Below are 23,720 nucleotides of genomic sequence, written 5' to 3' on the forward strand. Positions count from 1 at the left end.
AGTACCACCTTTCATCACTTTATTTTAAGCAGACATGATAACAAAGTATACTGCTAACAAAATTTTTCAAGCTTGCTGCAAAACTACAGAAAAAAAGAAAGCCACAATTGGCTCTAAGACCTTGATGAACAAAGAGCAAGAGAAAAACGTGCAAACAAAAATAACTCAGCAAATCCCTAATTGCCAAGTCACTAAAGAAGAAAAAAATGAAGCACTTTTGCTGAATCAAATGAGGTAAGTCACTAAAGAAATCTGATGTGTGAACACCATGTGCATTTGTTTCATTGCAGAACATCACATCCATCAAGTGCAAATAAACCTTTGTTTTTCTTCTTCACACAGCTGTGCAGAAGCAGATGAAGAATGAGAATAACGCTTAGTCAGGCTCAGTTATAATTTCTTGCTATTTTATAAGACTGCATCAGCCAGCCTTGCAGCACGATGTCTGTAAGGAAAAAATGAATTTAACTTCGTAAGCAAAGATTAGACTTCATGGGAGATAATGTATGATAATTCCTTTCTGAGTAAGGGTCTGTCCACCTTCTCCATCCCGACAGAAGGTGGATACACCAAAATGTTTCTTCTCGGTTGTACTATGGTGGCATAAGAAGGACTATATGCTCATCTAAGATACCAATGCAATCCTCTTACACCTTAACACAGTTGTTAGGAGTCTGAGAAAAGTTGCAAGACTGCATTGCTCTACAAACCAACTTCTCATTAGCAATAAGGATCAACATCACGTTTTGTAAACAGGAATAATTTTTAAAACAATTTTGCTATAAGATTTTTTGTAAAGTTGCCTATAGAAACCAGTATGCAATTTACAATAACAAACTGCCCTTGGCAATGAACAGATTCTGTGCCTACTTATTTGAGAACAACAAAAAAGTATTTGGAATTATCATACTGAAAATGAAAGGAAGAATGGAAATAGGAAAGACAATAAATAAAAGAAAAAATTGCCTTTTTTTTTTTTGCTTCTTTCTATGAAGCATGCACAAATTCCTAAATCCTGCAATATGTGTTGAAAAGAACATAACCTAATGGTAAAGACACAGACTCCAAAACCCAACTCTAAATGCAGCTCATTTCTGAATTCCAATGCATTTCAAACCATAATTTTAGAAATGCTGTCCATCTGTTTAAAGCACATGCCAGAAAGACGGAAATAATAAATGAGACCATTCTCTCAAAGTGATTCTGTGGTCAGCAATACTCTGACCATTCTTTTAATATTAACGACTAAATAACATAATTGTGAGAAACTGTCTTCCACCCTTCCCAATAAAGGAAAGAAAACACTTAGCAGACATTCAACAGCTGAATATTACCACTTCGTGCTGACTTGTATTGATGTTGGTTTCGCTTTCAAAGTTTATGTTGGGCTACTTCAGGCTAGTATTTCTACAGCAAGCAAAGAAACACTGTCTCTGTGCGCAACTTTCAAAACATGACCAAAGCCAGCTGGAAGGGGCCTGCTGCCGAGAGATATTTTCATAAGAAGACATAGAACAGGTACCATGAATGATCTTTCCTACGGCGCCATCAGAACAGATATCCAGCTTCTCAGCTCAAACCTCTGACACTGATCAAACATACAGTACACAGGGCATGCGCCAAGCGGGTGATACAGAAACACTCAGTTAACACATGTACGTGCCTGCCTGAATCTAGGAAAATAACACCATAAAAGAAAGGAAGACACTGTGAGAGAAAGGAGGTAAATCCAGGAAAAGTAACATAAAAGAAGCTGTGTACTGTATTTCTGCTGAAAATTATAAGGGTTTACACAGGATCACCACATACTTCAAGATACTACTTGCTGCAATAAACACTTTTTTTTATACTGCTATTGTCTCTAAATTATGAGCTGTTTATTTGTTATAATCATCACATTGCTTCTGCCTGTCCAATTCATGTGTTGTGAAAACAAGAAAAGAGAAATTAGCATTTTTCACTCTGCAGTACCAAGCAAGAAGTATGACTAATAATTATAATTATGCTTTCCTTGAGGTGCAACATGGGATACTCTCTTCAAGGAGCAGAAATTTAAAACTTAAGCAACACATCAGGAGAGCTATAAACCACACTCATAGAAAAATCAAAGTTAGATTAAACTTTTACGTTAAACACCTCACTAGCCATACTATCTAGCCAACAGGTGGCTTCATAGCACATATTTGTAAAACTGGTATCTTGACCAGCAAGCTGTATGCTGCTCACCTTCCCACCTCTATTTATGCTTATCTGACAACAAAAAGAAATGTATGTAACTACCTTACTGTTTGAACAAATAACATTCAACTGGTCACAAAGACATGCAAAAACAGGGGGAAAAAATCTGCAGCAATTACTTCAAGGCAGTATAATTACTTTAAATATGTCCAGAGAAGAAAAAAAAACACCACCTTTTTGAAAATACCCCATAAACTTAAAAGTACAAGCTCTTATTCAAGCAATAATCCAAATTTAGTTATCTAATCTATTCCATTAGTAACAAAATAAATGTTGTTAAACTCTAAAAGATAAATTTATTCCACGCCAATTTCCCTAGCATGTATCCAAGCTGAAACAAACACAGCTGAACGAAGTTTCTAAAATAGAGACTGGTTTGAAAATTCATTACAGGAAAAGAGGGATTTCCTTTTCCACCATATCAAGCACATTTATGTTCTACAACTGGAGGACCTTTGCTTGAAGTAAGACATATTTTCCTGTTCTTCAGCTTCTCTAGAAGGCCTGCACGAACAGCAATAAACTATTGTTTTACCCCGCTCTTGAAGCTATGATTCTGCCTTGGACCTCACAACTGATGATGGCTGCACCTGCAGCTTCAAATTCACCTCAGATAGGTTAGTTTCTAACTACGGCTGAATTACCCTTTAAATTTGTATGATCAGGTAGGATCTCAAAGTTCTCTGAAGCTATCACATCCATCTATTTTTCAGTAATTATGCCATTTTCAGTAACAGTAAAAGCTTTCTTTCATTAGAAGATAACATTATCCTCTCAATTAAAGCTAAGATTCATCCATCCTTTATAATTCAGTTAACCCTCTCCATAAAGAGAGAGATTAATTGAATCCATTTATGATCTGAGGGGAAAGAGAGCACAATGCCTTGATTACAGAGAAATAAAAGTGGAAAAGTCTATCCCACAGCATCTGTACAGTGTTCACACATGGAGAGGAGTTTCCAAGCATACCAAGGACGAAGAAGCAGTTACTAAGGACATCCGTCAGAAACACAAAGAGGAAGGGACTAGACTCTGGTTTGGGACTTTCTTCACTAAATCAGATAAATAAATACAATGTATTTGCTACACAGATGCCACAAAGATCTCACCATTCTCCTCCAGACCGTGCAAAAAGGTTTAATGTACCTGCCTCGTATCAAGGCATTCAGTTGCTATACAATTAAAAGATCTAGTAAGTTTCAAACCCACAGAGACTCCTACTTCCATAGCTTTGCTTTTTTCTGCACATTAAATCATTCAGTACCTTTAATATCTAAGACTAGAAAACTACAACAGAAAACAAATACTGACAACTGATACTATTCTCATTCCCCAAGTGTGCAACGTGAAAGAAATTTAATTTTTGTGAAATTCACAGAGATTTTTTTATTAAAGACAGTGACATTTCTCCAAAGTAATCACAGAATCAGAGAATGGCTTGGGTTGGAAGGAACCTTTAAAGGTCATCCAACGCCCTTGCAGTGAGCAGGGACATCTTCAACGAGATCAGGCTGCTCAGAGCCCCATCCAACCTCACCTTGAATGTTTCCAATGATGAGACATATACTGCCTTTCTGGAAAATCTGCTCCAGTGTTCTACCAATCTCATTGTAAAACATTTCTTCCTTACACCTAGTCTAAAACTATTACTCTTTGTCTTGTAGCTACAGGCCCTGCTCTAAGATGTTTGTCCTCATCCTTCTTAAAGGCCCCTGTTAGGTATTGAAAAGCCACCCTAAGGTCCCCCTGGAGCCTTCTCTTTTCCAGGCCAAACAACCCCAACTCTCTCAGTTCTATTGTTAGGAACAGGGGAGATGCCCCATTCCTCTGATCATTTTTGTGGCTGTCCTCTACACCAGCTCAAACAGGTCCACGTCTTTCCTGTATTGAAGACTCCAGAACTGAACAGAATAATCCAGGTGGGGGTCTCACAAAAGGAGAGTAGAAGGGAAAAATTACCTCCCTTGACCTGCTGGCCACGCTTCTTTTTGATGCAGCCCAGGATACAGTTGGCCTCCTGGGCTATGGGCACACACTGCCAGATCACATTCAGCTTTTCATCCACCAGTACCCCCAAATCCTTCTCTGCAGGGGTGCTATCAATCTCTTCATCCCTCAACCTGTTTTGATACAGGGGATTCCCCTGACCCATGTGCAGGATCTTCCACTTGGCCTTGTTGAACCTTGTGAGGTTCACATAGGTCTACTTCTCAAAGTTGTCCAGGTCTCTTCAGATGGCATCTGGTCCCTCAGGCATTTCAACTGAACCGCACAGCTTGGTGTCACAGGCAAACTTGCTGAGGATGTGTTTGATCCTACTACGTCATTGATGAAGATATTAAACAGTGCTGGTCCCAGTATGGACCCCTGAGGGACACCATTGTGACCAATCTCTATATGGGCATCGAGCCATTGACCTTTACCCTCTGGATGTGATCATCAAACCAATTCCTCATGCACCAAACAGTCCACCCATCAAATCAGTATCTCTCCAATTTAGAGAGAAAGCATGCTGTGGAGGACTGTGTTAAAGGCCTTAAAGAAGTCCAGATACAGGACATCCGTAGCTCTTCCCTTGTCCACTGATGTAGTCACTCCATCAACAAAAGGCAACTAAGTTTGTCAGGCAGGACTTGCCCTTGGTGAGCCATAATTACTGTCTCAAAACACTTCCCTGTCCACCATGTGCCTTAGTATAGGTTCTGGGAGGATCTGTTCCACCATCTTCCCAGACACAGGAGAGGCTAACAGCTCAGTAGTTCCCAGGGTCCAACTTTTTATGCTTTTTAAAAATAGGTGTAAAGTTTCCCTTCTTCCAGCCACCAAAGACCCCACCCCTGACTTTTCAGCTATCATGGAGTGTGGCTTGGCAACAACATCAGCCAATTCCCTCAAGAGTCCGGAATGCATCTTGTCAGATCCCATACACTTTCATATATCCGGGTTCCTCAGGTGGTAACAAGTTTGACGCAATTGTTTTACTACAAATGCATACCATTAACACAAATATAACATACGTGCAATGTGAAAGTGTATGCACCCATTCAGTATAAAACACTGAAAGGCAAACATGCATTCAGTGAAATATGAAGTACCTGGGATGAAAAAGCATTGGTTTAATTTAATTAATAATTACTTTTAGTCAATCAAGGACTTTACAATCCTTGAAATAAAAACAAATAGATAAAATACTGAAATATAAAATCTCATACAAAGTACAGGCTACTACTCAAGAAAGTGAGCTCCCTAACCACTTCTCAAAAGTTCAGACAAACTCACATTCAAGGAGTAGTTTGGTTTAGCATGACTTCCTATGGAAACTAAGCTCGATCAAGCAAAGCTCCTTCTATCTGTGCGCCCTACAAACCCTTCAGGGCTTCCCAAAAAAGTTTCATCAAAAGAGCAGACAGACAGTGTCTCAACTGAGGGAGCAGCCATAGCAAAAATTAATATATTCTTATATTTGAAAAAATCCAAGCTATGGACATTTCTAAACACAGGAAAAGCTTTCTCTGGAGCTCAAAAGTATCTCCAAAACCAAGGAGGAAAGTGGCATGAAACCATTCCATTCCTTAGAGACAGGTTTCACAAAAGTGTTTCATTGTAACAGGAAAAAATGTTTGCCTACAACCACAGAGATATCTGTCACCTATGTTCAGAAGTAAAAGTGGTTTCATACTGTGATGTTGTTTTTAATTTCTGATCAGAAGTTAAAAAGAGAAATGCTTAAGTTACATTTTTTACATCACTGTGGTAAGAAATCACCAGGAAAAAATATTCCAAATTTAAAATATTTTCTATATATTAATTCAAAATTTGAGAGTCCTTCTTTCCAAACTTGTAAGTTCCACTAGCAACTTTACTTTCTTGAAAATTTAAAACATAATCACTAAAATAATACTAAACAGCTTCTCTCAATGAGTAAAATTCTTTGTGTTTTCTTTCTTGAACAACTGCATACTGAGAAAAATAATTTTATATCCTGTATCTGAACTATTTATATAGGAAAGATAGCAGATAATTTCTTTAAGGTTCAAAGCCCAAGAACTCAGAAGTTGAGAAAAGCCAGAAGAGCTGCCTAAGCAATTCTCTTTCTTGCCTCACATATTGGACAAAAAATGTTTATATTTATTCTACGCTCAAGCACCCTTTAAATGTATGGCCCCATTATTTACTTACAGTATACTAATTAAACTCCAAATTCCAGAGCTCACAGACAGAATTATTGGCTTCATTAAGGAAATTCCTGCTATTTCTGTATCTAACACTTAAACATTAATGCAAAGGCATTCAGTGTTCTAAGCAACACTTCAGGAAACAGAACAAGAGCTCAATTTCCACTTTTTTAGTTGGATTCATAAGCTGAATAATATGCACCATCAGGACAAATTAAGGTATTTTAATTCTGAAACCTGAATTCTGCATTTTCATAACATGGAGTGATGATGAGGACGTTGACTTGATGAGGTTTTGAGTAAATACCTACTTAAATCCGACATCTTCCCCCACCTCTCCACGTGAGCATAAGATGGCAACAGAACCAAATGAGTGTGACTCCAGTAGTTGACTGCAACAGGAAGCTGTCACCCACTGAAGGTGATCAGTTAAAGCTTGTGGCCCTTTCCAGAGGGTTGGTGACAATGGAGGAATAAGCCAAACACAAAACCTTGGGTTTCATTATCCTGTGGAGACATACTCAGCCTTTCAGTATACCTTCTATCACTGTCCCCTATTTAGTCATGATTCAACTTCCTGACTTTCTTTAAGACTACACAATTCAACAGATATTATACAAAGCTTTTTCAGCCCAACTGCATCATATATCAAAGCACTATGCAAATGAATCACCAACAATACAGTAAAAAGTATCAGGTAGCTGGATGATGAGCAGAAGTTCCATCAGTTGTACATATCTAAAGGAGTGAAAAAAAGCTGGGGAAAAAAAAAAAAGAAAACAAACAAACTACAACAAAGAGCAAGATACTAAAGATACAGAGGAGGGGAATAAAAAAAAAAAAAGCAAAATACTCAATTCCCCTCCCCCTCCAAGAAGAAGCCCAAATATCCTTCAGAGTTAGTTCTAAACCATTAATCAAAGTGCAACGTGCAAAGAAAGTAAATTCAGACTAACAAATAAATTACAATATTTCTGCCTGGAGTTTAAGCTTTATTGGACAGAAACTCCGAGTCTGGTGACTCCAGTAAGGCAGAGAGTATTCTCACAACCTCTACCACATTGGGCTTGAAACAACAGATTTGAGTCTGATGGCCTGCTTTCCAAAAATACAATTCAAAGCAAAGCACATTTTGACAAACTGCAAAGGTCAGAACTACAGCCAGTCTTACCTAAAACAGGTAAAACAACTGATTTTTGCCCAAGTTCAGATATTTTTTGTCAGTACCTGAGGACCTTATGCTCAAAATGCTGTTTATCAAAACCTTTCTCCTCTTCACATACATAGACCTCCTTAATCTAGGAAGTACCGAAATTTCAGAGGTGGTTTTGTTTTGTTTTTAATTAAGAACTCCTCATTAACCCTTAGCCTTATTTTTTGCATTAAAAAGCAGAAGTACTCAGTGTTAGCAGAACTATATAAATGCCTACTTTATAGCTACATCTTCATGTACCTCCTTAGGAATATTCTAAGACTGCTCCTTATTGCCTGCACCTTCATTTGTAAGTACTTCAATCATTGTTTACGCTCCTCTAAATACAAATTTGGGAGAGGCTGGGGGGGAGCAGAAGCACACATGGGTAAAAGTCTCACTCACTCTCCCAAAACTCTAAGCACTAAAAGACAAGTTATTTTAACGGAGCTACTCACATATTCACCTTGATTACCTGATACAGAAGTGAAACACTAATACAATATTTAAAGCTTTGCTACCGATTCTGAAACCAGTTTCAGAATCAGAAAACGTTTCATACAGAACAGCTAGGAAAGGGGTCACATACTATCATAGAATCATAGAATCATAGAATCATAGAATCCTAGGGGTTGGAAGGGACCTCGAAAGATCATCTAGTCCAACCCCCCTGCCAGAGCAGGGTCACCTAGAGTATATCACACAGGAAGGCGTCCAGGCGGGTTTTGAATGTCTCCAGCGAAGGAGACTCCACAACCTCTCTGGGCAGCCTGTTCCAGTGCTCTGTCACTCTTACAGTAAAAAAATTTTTCCTGATATTCATCTTAAACCTCCTATGCTCCAACTTGTATCCATTACTCCTTGTCCTATCACTGGTCATCACCGAAAAAAGCTTAACTCCATCGTCTTGACACTCACCCTTTACATATTTGTAAACATTGATGTTTCTTAGGAGTACAGCATGCAAAAACAAGACTGAAGAAGGCTCATGATTCTGTTCTCTTTTTCACTATTACAACTCCAAATCATTTTTATTGAAATCCTTTTTTCAGTATATTGTATTTCCACTGTCTCAAGCATTTTATTTTTTGTCTTGGACTCTACATGCCTGTCAACTGCTAAGCAAAGCTGAGACAGTTTTAAAGCTTTCTAAGAGGCTAAATCCTTAAAAATACAATATTCTAAAACAATCCTTCTGAGCTGTCATGATTCTTTTAAGTGAATATTCCTCAACTTAAAGAAATTAATACCTGCATCAAAACACATACAGGAAGGTTAGGGCATGATCACTGTCAACCTCCAATCCAACTGATTTTGTCCATGGAATGTCCAACAGTATTGACTACTGAAGACCAGTCATTTCCTGATCAGTAAAACAGAACCAATGAAACAGAAAGCATAGTTTATTTTACAGACAAGCCAGCACAACACATCAAACTAGAGGGAAAAAAAATAACAAACAACCACCAAACAACAAGAAAATAAATAAATAAATAAAAGTCGTCAAGAGAGCAGAAGACAAATCCAGTGTGTGTCCACTGGTTCCCCACGTTGATGGCCTGGCTCCTTCAAGTTCCTGGGACCCACTACAGAGAGAATCAGAACTCTGCATTTCGGAAAGTAAGAATGTAAAACTCATCTTATGGAAAATATTTCCCTTCCCATTTTTACTGGCAGAAAGTCCAATACGAACAAAGAGTAAACTAATTATCTTCTTTATGGTTTAGAGCCTATCTGTATATGGGAAACAGGAGATACTGTTTTGCTCAAAGTGCTAGCACATACACAGGGTAAACACACCTGTACAGAAAGTATTATTACCATCTAATCTCACAGAACTACTTTACCATTTTGGTTACTTTAAAACAGGACATGAAACATTAAATAGGTTTTCTAAATTGACAATCTTTTCAGACCAGAGAGTGCTATGATGAGAATGGGAACAGAATTTTGACTGTATGGGCAAAGCTACTTGGCCATCTTTTTTATGAAGTCTTGATTTGTCAGGATAAAACCTTTTTACAGGACTATACTAGTTCTGATAAAGCTTGCTCTATGCAAGTTTTCTAATTTTGGGTCAAAACCAGAGAGACTCTTAATTATTCATTATTAAGATCTGGAACTTTTTTTTTTCCCTCCTACACCTACACTCTAGTCTCCTGCAGACAGAAACAACTAACTACCCCAACCAGCACATCTGAAGGAGAATATTTTAAATTTTTTAGACAGACACTGTTCTGTCCTGATGCATGCTGGAAGGCTTTCAGGCTCATTTTTCTATTTGGTGGTAGTAGCAGTTGCAGGTTTAAATAATGTTCCACAGAAGCAGAACATTTTTCACATAGTGCTAAAACCAAATTTGATTTTGCTAATATTCAGTCCCAACCCAGCAAAGATTAATTAACTGTGAGCAGGCATTTAAATTAATGACACTGCTCATTGTATATTATGTTTAGTTTGCACATGAAGAACTGGGGCCTTAAACTGAGCAACTTCACATAAGTGTACAAATTCTCATATGCAGAGTCAAAGATAAAGTTTTCATATATGAAGTAATATGCTGTATGATATTTACACAAACTCAAAGCCCTTATGATAGCTATCTTCAGACCAAGGTCAAATTTCTGCAGAGCCAGGAAGATAGAAGCCCTGCTACAAAAGCTAGCTAAGCTTCAAAGTTCAAGCATGAAAGAAACAGAGACACGCACACAGACTGCTTTTTTCTTCTCTTCTCTCTGACATACACTTAAACTTACAAACACTGTAAATAAAGTGGAGAAATGTATTAGTCCAATTTTTAAAAATTACAATAGACATACTTTTCAATGTTGGCACGTAGAATTTCAGTTCCTGTTTTCCATGTCAAACAACACATAAAATACTGTAGATTCCAAGCAGCACTTGTTTTTGTAGTATACAAGACATCTGAGTCAGTACTGACGTAACAACTTCCCCTCACCATCTTCTTTCGACCACCACTGGATTAGATGCAAATAAGACTACTGCACTGGTCAGTGCAGACTCTCTTATCCCTTCAGTAAGGAACTGTGGAATATTTCCATTTGTATGCAAGTATTTTCCCAAGTAATGAGATTTTTTGCACAAAATCATGCCAAAGACTAATCCTTTATTTCTTCTCAACATTGCTTACTTCTAGCCAATAGCGCTCTTCTTTTCAAAAGGGAAGAACAGGAGAAAAGTCAACATTTCAGAGAGCACTGGATCAGCATTGGGTTTGCCTCTGTTTTTCACTGCAGAAAGAACAGTGAGGGGAAAGAAAAAGCCACCAAGCACCTACCTTACACTGACCCAGACTTAGAATCTTACACTTAACCTACAAACTTGTACCTCTGAATGTACAAACCAACTATTTTGGACTCAATCTCCTCAGGCTGACCAAAATTCCAGCCTGGAAAAACTTCCCCAGTGCAGGTTTCAACCAAACCTGTATGCCTGCACAAGCACCTTCTGTTCAGTGAATCCAGCGAGAATTCCTCACTCGCACAGTTCCCACCTGTTCTTGAACGAAGGGAGTCATCCTGAAAAGCTGCCTACCCTGTTTTTGGAGTACAGCTTCCACAAATCTCATCCTAGAAGGCACAGCTTCTGTAATCAAAAGCCTCTGCCCTGTGTCACTCATCTTCATTTCTCTATTTCAATTATTAAACCTCTTAATCCGACTACCTGAATACCAACCAAAAGGGATTCCAAGGGCATTAAAGCCCATTACCAATGTAAAAAACACAGCCAACACTATAGCTCAGAACTGCCCGGTCTTGTATCACTTACTAAGGCAAAGTCGGGGAGACAGAATTCCCTAAATCAGGAGGAACAAAACAAGAAAGCAAGCTTGACCACGGTATTAGAGACATCTTTGGATCAAACAAACATGCTTTGGAAACGTTTGGAGTAGCCTACTAATTTGTTCTCGACCTATTTGAGGAATGCAGACTGCTTTAGAGAAGGAAAAACAATCACCTACTCAAGACTCCTACAAACTGCTGTTTTAGCACATTTACCAGAGAACGTCAAGATTAATTAAGAATAAAACTACTCAAGAAAAACAGAGACCACACACTGTAAAACCAAGACTGAGTGGAATCTTGTTTCCAACAATCAGGCCATCCAGAGGAGCACTTCATGTATTGTTTTAAGTAATATGGAATATTCTTGATGGAGAATACCAAAGGTCTTTTTTCTGCAATCTCAAATCTTAATATTAATCTATTTATAAGTCAGCTGCATTGACCATATTAACATCACCAAAACCTAGCACAAGTCCTCTTACAGATCAGTATCATATGCCATGCAAGTCGCATAAAACAAATACAATTGCTGATTATACACTGCACTGGGAAGCAGAGTAAAATATCACGTGGCCATATGATTTACCTAACAATATGGATAGGTTCATTTCCAGATTAAGTTTTTTTAACTAGAGACCACTTAACACACTCTGAAAAAAACACTAACATCTACTATTTATATATTCACTCCCAGAGAAAAATTATTTGGTGTTTATAACAAAAATCCCACATACTTCACAAACCTGAGATTTTTTTCAAACTGCCAACCTAATGCACTTGGCAGATTACAAAAGAAAATAATGTTTCACAGAAGACAGGAAGCCTCTCTTGCTCTGTGTGCCCTGTATATACACCATAGGAAGCAATGTTTGGAGAGCAGCACCTGGACAGAAATGCATCCTTAGGTTGGGGTTACCTGCAAGCAAAGAGATTTTTTTTTTCTTAGTTCCTCAATGGAGTTTTAAAGTCAGATGCAGAACAACTCAGTCAATATAACTGCATCCATGCTCAACAAATAAAGACTTATATTTAACTTGCATAGTTTTCTTGGTGGTGTAGCAACCAAGGAACAATTTTTGAGGCAAAATGTGGCTTACATTCTTGTCACAAATGAGGCCAACTGAGTTCCTCAGAGTCCAAAGTGTTATGTGAAAGGTTAAGGACACAGAAGAGGGTCAATAATTTCCAGACTTTTTTATCTTAATATTTTGCAGAGAAAATTTCATCGCAAATCATAGTTTAATTAATTAAAACAAATAATCTAAATAGAGGTCCTTAAATCCACACTGCAGACTCTAACAAATAGCAGTCAGATATGCACTCATACATCTCAAAACTACCTGAAATTAACCGAAGTTGCAGATGCTTATTTCTTGCATGCCTGTACATGACAAAAAACAGGCATCAGAAGACCATGAAAACTTGAAGAAGAAAAAATTTTGAGCAATTTTCATTTAAGTGAGCTTTAGGAATCAGGAGAGCTGAACTTCTAACACTTTGATCTGAAACGTTTAATTCTCACATTAAGCAGACTAATTCAGATTCTGTATCATGTTGCCTTTCCAAATTCAGCCTGCGTAGACAGTAGCAAAGTTTGTATAACCTTCTTTATATATTTGATGTATCAGACAACACTTTACATACAGTCAGCTTTCCATTTTCATCCAGGACAATATTGACAAGGCCCACTTGTTTTGGTTTTAACCACCAGGAAAGGCTGAAGTAGGTGACAGTTTTGTTTCAACAGCTTAAGACCATTCAGCAACTGTGGGGAAAAAACCTACTGCAACAAAAAAACCTCAAAGCTCCGAGTTTTTAAATGTTTGTTTCAAAACTAACGTACACAATTTAACACAAATTTATCCAATGTACATGCTACAGAGTCTTAATTCAGAAATAAATTATTTCTAGAGGAAAATGCAAAAATAACAATAAAAGAATGAATCTATTGTGTGTCATGAATCTATTCTCTGCTGCATCAGAAGCATATTTGACTGGTATGAAGCTGGTTTTTAACACAGACAATAAACATCCCGTTACAAGCATAATCTTCTTGTTTTCTAAAATTAAAATCCACATACTGCTGTAGGTAACTTGACACCTGAAACTGTCAAGGAAAACGGCTCAATGCTTTTTTTTTTTTTTTTTTTTTAAGGATACTTCCTTGTCTACTACTACTACATTTTTACTGGGAGGCGCTGGGATAGAGGCTGTAAGAAGTTGGGAGCTGTGCATCAAATGCATCTATTGTCTCCTGAAGACTAACATGTATTTCCAGAAAAGGAAGCATACACTAAAATGGAATGTAACTAAGATTTTGGCACAAACATAAGGCTAAGAAACATTATTAGATACTTTAATTTCTCTTTAGCAAAAAAAACAAAAACAAAACAAAAAAACCCCTCAATGTTCTGCATATCTTTTCCATCTAATATTTTACATTACAAAATAAAGTTAAATTGCATAAGAAATCTCTAATCCACCCTTCAATCCCAACCTTATCCAATTTTTACTCAATAGATTTTAGCATTTGCATTCCTAAATTAGATTACATTTAGTCTCATAGTACTTGTACATTATTTTCCTCCTTGGAGCGTCACAACCACTTGAGCTTCCCCCTCTAAACTGTTGCTCACACCCATCAAAGCACTATCAACAAAATGCTGAGACACACACTAGCAGAGAACGGTCTCCTTTCTGTATATTTAACGTTATTATGCACCTCCCTAACACATTTTGTACTACACAAATACTACCAAAATAGTGGAGCGTATGCCCAGGAGGCCGCCAAAGCCATAGCAAATAAAGCACTCAGCAAGGGGTTACCCTGGACTGCAACCTCAGTTCTGCCAGCAACAGTGTAGCAAACACATAGTGAACTCCAGGCAACACTATTAGGCAAAGTCTCTCAAATGCTTATGTTCAAGTTACTGTGTGACTATGATGATTTCATTTTAAAAAAAGGGCAGAAAGAATTAACTTTATTCCTAAGAAAAACCCTTAATTAAGAGTTCAATCTCACTCCACCGCTCTTCTATACTAAGAAGAGTTAGAATGTGTATTCTACTTACAGAACAATGTGGACCAGAAATAATTTCTTCAAAAAGTCCCTCACTTAAGGAGTGACCCAAAGTGTTTGACTGACCTACTTCACAATGCAGGATCAAAGAAATTCACAGCACAGTATAACTTAACATACATATTTTTTAGACTTCCGTATGTCAAGTTCTCAGGAAATTTAGGATGATCCATCATGTCTCCTGAATCCATGTGAACACTTTGATGCTGCACACACACAGTGTGATGAAGAGATGCTCACAAAAGCTCTGGAAAGACAACAGTTCTTCCTTACTAACTCCATAGCCTCGCAGTCTCCCAGAGAGTCAGCAAATGCAGGCATCTCCACATAACACTGCACTATGACCACTCACAAGTATTAAGGCCTTATTTCATTGAATTTTGACTTTTGAAAAACTATTTAAATCTCTAAACTCAGTATACAGGGAATATGTGCTTGATTAAGCATACAACACGTGTAAAACCTTAGTTCTATAGTACAATACCACAAAAAAAAAAAAAATAGGAAGTGAAGATTCCATTCAAGTACTGCTTAACACTTCATTAACACCTTTTGAAAAACCTGAAATTTGCCTTTCATAAGTTACACAGAAAGCTGTTATCTATGATTACTCTCTTATTGCAGAAGACTCCACAAATACCTACAGAAGTACCTACTCCAGTGGTTTAAAGTCTTCCAGTCAAGCTAAGTAATTTATTTCATAACTATACTGAAACTTCCTTGTTTTCTACAATCCAAGGATGTGTTTATTAATATGAATAGAGCTATTTTTTTCCATCCACACCAGAAAGCAGATGCATCATTCCCCCAGCACTTGTGCAGACCACAATCCTCAGCAGGAGGCCTGCAGCAGGCATTTTTTAACTACAGGTATATTAAGTGGCTGGACATGTCGTAAACATTTTTGGCAGGTAGAAAAGAGGGGTTGAGACCTAAAATAGTGAAAGGGCACAAGAATTTAGTAACCAGCTTTCCCTGGCTGAAGTGTATTCTGTGACCAATCTCTTTGAGTAATCTACTCCACCAAAAAAACCCAAACAAAAAAAAACCAATCGTGCTCCAAACTTATTTGATTTTTAAAACATAAGAAGACAAGTCTAAAGAAAACAGAAAGACAGCCAAATCACCTCATATCAAAGAAGCATCATCCTCTGCACCTCTTCAAACCTCAATGTTTTGTAAAGACTTTTCGTAAGCAAAGGGTAGGCTTGGGCCATGACCAGTTGTTTTCTGAGAGAAGTGGCACCATGAGGGCAAAAGAATTTCAGAAGCAGTTTCAAGAGCAATAAGAGTTCGTAAAGTTCGGGGTTTTGGTGTGCTTGTTGGTTTGGTGGTTTTGTTTTCTTTTTTTTTTTTTTTTTTTTTTTTTAAGTCCAGCTTTTAAGTGCCACCCGTCACGGAAAGCAGCCTTTCCCTCTCTCGCCCCGTCGGGAGACCTCGGCGCACCCTCACCTCACGACAACGCGACACTCGGCGCCCTCCGCCGCACCAGCCCCCTCAGCGGCAGCCCAAACCGCCACCTCCGGACCTCCTGTCCTGCTGGAGATGGGACCCCCGCCCCCCCCAAGCCCAAAACTGAAAGCGAGTTTCATGGCAGGGTAGGGGGAAATCAAGCTAATTCAGCCGCCCCCGACAATGGCACCGGTAGGAGCGGGTCGCGTTCGGGCAAGGGCCCAGGGCAGGAGGGAGGCGGGGGAAACGCGCGGGTCACACTGGCGTGGCGGGTGGGGACGACGGGCCGGCCCCAGCCCTCTCCTGTCACGGCGGGGGCTGGGCAGCGCCTCGGCGGCCCGGGCCCAGCGCTCCTCCCCGCCTGCCCGCCCGCCTTGCAGGCCGCGCCGCGGCCCCGGTGCCTCCGCAGGGCCTGGCGCCGCCGCTGGCTCGGGGAGCCGAGCAAACAAAGGGAAAGGAGGCCAGGGCCAGGGCCGCGGCTCGGGAGGGCGGCGGGCAAGCCGCGAGCCGCGCCGTCCACCATCCCCTGACTCTCCCTCCGTCTCACCAACCCTCCGCGGCCATCAGGGGGAGGGAGGGGGGAGACGGGCCGCTGCGCGCCGATCGCCCCGGGGACGCTCACCCAGCGGAGGCCGCGGTGTCCCGCTCCCGGCGCGGGCCTCTCGGCAGCGCGGCCAGAACTGCGCCGTCATCCAGGCTCGGCGGCGAGCAGCCTCCCGGGGCGCCGGAGCAGAACTCACCGGAGGAGGAGGGGGGGGAGGAGGAGGAGCTGGCGCTGCTGTTTGCTCTTGCGGGGCCCGGCCCGGCTCCCTCCCTCGCCGTGCCGCCGCCTCCCTGTTCCTGGCGCCGCCGCCGCTTCCTCCGCCTCCTCCTCTGCCCCCACCCCTCCGTCCTCGGAGGGGCGCACGGGGGCGCCGAGCTGCGATGGCTGCCGCCTGCTTCAGGCACGGCTACCACGGCTGCGGCGCCCACGCACAAGTCCGGCGGGGACAACAGGGCCCGGGCCACCCCAGCTCCGTCCCTCCGCTTTGCCAGTTGCCCCGGCCGCCCCCGCCACCAGCCCTCTGCGGCCCGCCTGCCTTTCAGCGCTGGGCCGGACCCTTTCCCTGCGTCTGGGCGGCTTTGCCCGGGCTCATCCCCACTTGGCGAGGGGGGCGGACGGGAGCCGCGCTGGGAGAGTGACGGCCGGTCTTTGTTAGCCCCAGACCCCTTCCTCACCCCTCCCCTGCTCCGGGTTTTGACCGCTCCCCTCGGCTACAGAAGCTGATGCATAAGCATCCACAGGGAGCTACTGGCTCACGTTTGTTTGGGCGAGGGGCGACGCCTGGGGCAGCGCACAGCGGGAGAGGCTCCCCTGGGCCACCCCAGCCGCTCCCCGCCCAGCGCACGGGGGGCGAGCCGCGCCTGCTGCCGCCTCGCCGGGTGACGCCGGCGGCGGGAGGTCGCCGGCAGCCCCGCGTCGTGCTGGGAAGGAGGGAGGTAGAAAGGGAGAGGTGGTCTTCCCTCCCCCTCTCTTCATCGTCTCCTACGCCTCCCTTGGCGTGAACCCGATGCGCGAAAAAAACATTCTTTCTGAGTCTTAACTTTGCTTCACAGATCGCCGCTGAAGAAAGTGCCAGTAAACTTCAGCTTCATCAGCTGCGCGGTAGAAACTTCAGCCGAGCAGGATGTTTGCTTGCTTGCTGCTCGCATTACAGAAAAAAAACAACAAAAAACACAAAACCAAACAAAAAAGCCCCAAACAAACACACACACAAAACAACAACAACAAAAAAAAACCCCAAAAAAACAAACAAAAAAACCCCCATGCTAAATCAAGAGCAACAAAACAATTCTTAATTTAGGATGTGTGAGACTGATGGAAAAGACTAGTGGGGGGTGAAGAATTTAAATCTGTGTACAATATGGGTCTCGAAAGTTGTCACAAGTCGTTATTTACTAACTGATGGAGAGCTGGTAAAATACTACCTTCTTTTCTTTCTTGTGGCATCAAACCGATGCAAATCAAGAACCTGATTTGCAAAGATATGCATAATTTGCTTACCTATGTAATCGCATGAGAGTCAGTGAGATTATTTGTATGGCTTGTTATGCAATTACTTCAGTGATTTCAAGATTAGAAAGAACTGGCTGAAACTCACAAGGTTGTGAGAATACTCATATACATTCTGCCTGAATTATTCTACTGAAATCAGAAGTATCTGAGGGTTGAGGTCATTTAATTGTTTAATTGACAAAGTTATTTGATGTTGCAATATGTCCTGATTGCCTTTGCATTTTTTTATCCCAGGCATTTATCGAGAATTAAAGGATTTTTTTGAGTCTCATCCAAGAAGCATCTGCTTCTTTATGTGTCTGATCTACCTCAGTTGCTGGCAGGCCAGGATTGTTTCAGGAGATGATGACTCCAATAAGAGTTGGAAAGGAAATAATATTTTTTCAAATACGAAGTTCAGCTTTTTCAGATACAACATTCCTAGAATGATTTATGGGTTTTTAATTGTTTTATATTGGAACTGTTTGTTTCACAATTATGTTTACATGTTATCAGTGGTATAACAAATAGCTACGAATAGCTCTAAGCTGATAATTTTGGGAAGCTTATGCAGTATAAGTCTTGCTTGTAAAACCAACACTGTCACTAAGAAAAATATGAGTGACTTTCTAGGTTGGCAGTGGTGTTAAAAAAAAAAAAAGAAAAAAGAAAAAATTACAAGAAAGAAAAGAATGAATAGAAGGAAAAGAGTTAATAGAAAGAAAACAAATAAAGAAAATTAAATAATTAAAGACTAACTTTTTTTTTTTTTTTAACATGGTAGTCTTCTCCTTTCCTAGATAAAACCTTGGAGTTTACCTGCCTAATGCAAAAGGGAACCAAAAGAGAACCGGGTAAGAAAGGAAGCCCCTGACTGGGAAAAGTCTCATACAGTCCTGTTAGTTTCTCAAACAAATTGGTTTTTGTTTTTTAATTTATTTTATTTTGTGTGTTCTTACCTTTTTAGGCCTCCTTTTCCCTTGGATACAAGCATTTGTGTGAGTAATGCTTTTCACGATTCAGCTGGTATTCTTGCTTGACGCATGTATATAGTATTAATTTAAGCAGTGTCTTCAGCAGCAGCTGTGGGACAACAGCAGCCATATGTGAAGAAGTCAGCTGGGCTAAAAATATTTTTCTGCCTTCAACCAGCTTTTACCATAGCCAACTTATGTGGTAGACTATACTGCTTGTGAAACAAAATAAAAATGGGTCTTAGGAATTTTATTATACTTCCTCCTATACTATTAGAAAGGTTGGTTGTGGATGTTGAAGTTTTCCATGCCATGTGTTGATCAAAGCTTTTCATGGGTCTGAAACAGCCCCTTTATCACTTCTATGAAAAGTCTTAGCTTTTTCCAGAAATAGCACTGATAGACACCCTTAAAGATTCAAAGGAAAACAATCCAAATACATTGGTAGCTTTTTACTCTACAGTTTCTCTTCAATACCTTACCTTTCTTCTCACTAGGGGTGATGCTAAATATGGCTTAAATTAGTATCACTACTAAAAATAGGGACCTTCCTCATCTCATTTCTGTGTCTCCTTACCTCCCCCTGCCTGTACACTCCTTTCCTTTTCTTTATAGGGGCTCCAGTGCTCATTGGACCTCTCTAAGCTGGCTGAGGTAGCTAAATCTCTTGAAGTTCATTTACCTGACAAAAAATGGTGACATGAAGTAGAACAGCTGCCTTATTTTTCAGTCCCATAATTTAGAAACTGTAATCTGTTTCTGTAAGATTTCACAAGAACAGCATTTTCCAACTCTAGCTTTAAGCAGTTTATGAAAAGTCAGTGTCTTTCAAGGTAGACATGCAAACTGAATAAGCAAAATAAAACAACACTTTTCAGATGGAGCAGTCACTGATGTTCAACCCATTACCAGGTGAGTATTGCAGCCTACACAAATAAAGAGGTAATTTGGGTATTTGGAGTGGTGGTAGGGAGAAAAGGGAAGGAGGATCAGGGATTATGATCTTCTGTATAGGCTGCCAGTGTGTTGTTGGCTTGTCACAGACTAAAAATGTTCCGGTCAGACTTTTTCCAACCCAGATGTGTCAGCAAACAGCTGTGTCCCAGTAAGAGCGATAGTTTATCAGCTGGGGTGAACTCATCTAAGTGTGCTACTGGCATTGCAACTTCAGTAGCAGATGAGGAGGATGTTAGCAGGATTGCTCAAATGAATTTGTTATTGGCTTAAAAACACATATTGAACTAAATTTGGCAGTTCATGCATTCAGACGTCTTGTTTTAATGCTCTCTGCATATATCACCTAATAAACTTGCCTTACAGTTGCTAGCTTTTGCTCAAAATGATGAAGAGTAGAAATCTAGGTTTAGTAATACAAAATTCAGATATTTGATATCTGATGTACTTATATGTGTGAGTCTATAAAATCCAGAGCTCGAGATCCAGTTCTAATTTCTTTGTCTGAGGTCTGCACATTGATGAGTTCCCTATTTTAATAAGCTTATGTCTTTTTTCCTCCTTTTTTTATACTGAAAACTGTGATTATAAATTCTTTAAGACCTTTTGAGTCTGATTTGTGTATATACAAATCTGTAGTTCAGAATGAAGGATCAGAAACCTGATGTATGAGTGTCCATTGACAACAAAGTCTCTGTTATATCCACTGTATCTACTTTTTACCTAACTGCTGCCTACCTGCCTGGCATATGTTGCCAGAATCAGTCTTGGACCAGCTACTTTCATCCTGGCTTTTTTGGCCTGAATTGCAATGGGAGATTAATGCCCTTGTCTTCTTACTGCTCTTTGCAGGCATGTTACTGTATGTGGTTGTACTTTAAGGATACAAATGCCTTCTTTTCCACTTCACTTATGTATAATTCAGAAGGGGTATTTGTTGTCATTTTACTACAATTTTTGAATTATTGTGGTACTTTACAGGAATTTGATCTTTTACATGGTAAATGTTCAAACAGCTTTGGAAAATCATAGATTTGTAAGGAAGGCAATGTACACGAAATCACTGTTGCTGTTCATTTTTTGTAATCATGGCCTAGTTTTCTGATTTTTTTAATTCCTGTAGTCCTTTTTTATTACACGTATTTTATTTATTCCTCTATTTTTATTTTTATATAGCATGGTATATTTATATCACTATATTATAATATGTGTTAGAAAAGTTTTATTTATCATGTCATGTACAGTTTTTGGACACTGTAAGTTGTTTGGTCTTCTTAGTTTTCTCATAGGTTCTTGCATGTTTTCTGTTAGTAAATTCCATTTCCACTTTGTGAGTTAATTTATGCAAATATTTTCAAATTTATTTATTTTTCCTTTTTTTCAGAGGGGCTTCACTCAGTTTAATAGTAATGTTTAAATAAAACAAACAAACAAACAAAAAACTAAAAAAAAACCACCATGAAAAACAACCACCAAAAAAACCAAAAATGCCAGAACAATGTGAGGTATGCAGGAAGTTCTTTCACACTCCCCTTTGTCTCAGATTGGAGTTAAATTTGCATTGCAATGGGAGATTAATGCCCTTGTCTTCTTACTGCTCTTTGCAGGCATGTTACTGTATGTGGTTGTACTTTAAGGATACAAATGCCTTCTTTTCCACTTCACTTATGTATAATTCAGAAGGGGTATTTGTTGTCATTTTACTACAATTTTTGAATTATTGTGGTACTTTACAGGAATTTGATCTTTTACATGGTAAATGTTCAAACAGCTTTGGAAAATCATAGATTTGTAAGGAAGGCAATGTACACGAAATCACTGTTGCTGTTCATTTTTTGTAATCATGGCCTAGTTTTCTGATTTTTTTAATTCCTGTAGTCCTTTTTTATTACACGTATTTTATTTATTCCTCTATTTTTATTTTTATATAGCATGGTATATTTATATCACTATATTATAATATGTGTTAGAAAAGTTTTATTTATCATGTCATGTACAGTTTTTGGACACTGTAAGTTGTTTGGTCTTCTTAGTTTTCTCATAGGTTCTTGCATGTTTTCTGTTAGTAAATTCCATTTCCACTTTGTGAGTTAATTTATGCAAATATTTTCAAATTTATTTATTTTTCCTTTTTTTCAGAGGGGCTTCACTCAGTTTAATAGTAATGTTTAAATAAAACAAACAAACAAACAAAAAACTAAAAAAAAACCACCATGAAAAACAACCACCAAAAAAACCAAAAATGCCAGAACAATGTGAGGTATGCAGGAAGTTCTTTCACACTCCCCTTTGTCTCAGATTGGAGTTAAATTTGCATTGTTTTCTGGCACTGCTGAAATCAGCTTAGGGTATGAATGGCACTAAGACCTCATTATAGCTATTAAGGGTAAACTAACTATTTGTATTATGCATATAAATCATGTGTCACATTTTAATTAGAGTAATGCTATCCCTTCTACTTCATAGTGTGGTTAAGTTGTGATAACTTATCATTGTATGTTATGCTTTGGCCTAAAAAAAATCCAAAAAAAATCCAAACAAAAAGAAAACCCAGTGCTTATTTACATAAGATTTTTCTAATTTATACGTATTTTTGAGTGCCACTCTGACCTGTTTAATTTCATTTCAAGAAAAAATGTACTTGAAATGATTGATGACTTCTGCCATTAAGATTTTTTAATCCATTGCAAAGTTTTCTGTTGATGGGTGTTGATTTTTTTTAGCAAGAGCACAGCTCAATGTTTTCTTAGATCAAAGTTCTCTAACAGTTAGATTATGTTAGACAACAGAGCAAAGCAAAATTACATTTCTAATTACAGTACAAGAAGACTAACTTCTAATCTGCCAAGTAATGAAGAAAGGGAAGAGTCATCCTGATTGTCTGTGGACCAAAAGCTGAATAAAGTCAGGGTAAACTGGGCCTCACAAATGGATTTTTGTTAAAGTCAGGGAAATAATATATCACTTTTCTCATAATCAAAGACACACAATGAATCATGATAAGAACTGATGTGAAAAACTCTATATGGTTAGGTTAGCCTATGCATCTTATTCATTGATTGTCCATATTGCCTGTACATTTGCTTGTAAACCGGCTCAGGTCTGCAGCAAGTCATGTAGATTTGGAGATGCAGAAAGACAGGCAGGGTGGAGAGCTCATCCTAGCTCCCATCTCATGTGTACAAGCACTGCTGGCACAAGTCTGAATTTCTTGGATTTTAAACTGGAGTAAGACATAAACAGCCAAGATTATATATATAAAGTCTGTATTCTCAAAGCCAATGCACTGGAGTACATACAAGCTTTTTTCACTGGCTTCCCTATACTAGTTCATCAAAATAATATATATAGAAGCCTATGGTCATGTGTTTTTCTGTAACAGCGAAGCAGACACCTCGCAGAGGCTTCCTTCTTCAACTTCTAAAGTTTATGCCCTTAAAAGGGGAAAGTGTATGTCCAATAAGAATTTCTATGGGTACTGGTGTCATAACCTTTTTTAAAGTAAATATATATTTTATTTGGGGGGGGGCATTATATTCCTCTATAGACAAATTAATGTTATGTAACTTTTTATTTTTTGTTTACAATGCAGCTCATGGGCTTGCCTTTGTAGTCCTTAAGTATTCACAACTGGCTCAAGGAATATAGAGCTCAGTACAAGGCAATAATTTTGGAGAGCAAATGTTGAAGACAAACGAAAACAACTCCAGATGTCACTTCACAATACTTAAACATTCTGCACTTTTGGTTATGGATTTGCTGTAGGTCTGGAGGATCAAATAAGACTTGTGTGATTTGACTGAGATTGTGGCAAG

At 39.3% G+C, this 23,720-nt stretch overlaps 2 protein-coding genes across 2 annotated transcripts in view; one reads left to right on the top strand and one right to left on the bottom strand.

Moving 5' to 3' along the window:
- The window catches only part of SOCS6 (suppressor of cytokine signaling 6), a 29,327-nt gene extending 12,331 nt beyond the window's left edge, over positions 1-16,996 (bottom strand). The window contains exon 1 of the mRNA XM_051611653.1: positions 16,565-16,996. The gene's annotated coding sequence lies outside the window, so the exon portion shown is untranslated. The remainder of the gene's footprint in view (positions 1-16,564) is intronic.
- On the top strand, positions 35-23,344 carry LOC127380785 (uncharacterized). The gene is made up of 5 exons (XM_051610265.1): positions 35-234; positions 15,863-16,134; positions 18,778-18,831; positions 18,945-18,975; positions 22,725-23,344. The coding sequence occupies exons 1-5, from the start codon at positions 35-37 to the stop codon at positions 22,780-22,782; spliced, it is 615 nt and encodes a 204-aa protein (XP_051466225.1). The 3' UTR covers positions 22,783-23,344.
- The last annotated feature ends 376 nt before the right edge of the window (positions 23,345-23,720 follow it).

This window comes from Apus apus, chromosome 2, assembly GCF_020740795.1.
Source record: "Apus apus isolate bApuApu2 chromosome 2, bApuApu2.pri.cur, whole genome shotgun sequence".
Taxonomy (NCBI): Eukaryota; Metazoa; Chordata; class Aves; order Apodiformes; family Apodidae; genus Apus; species Apus apus.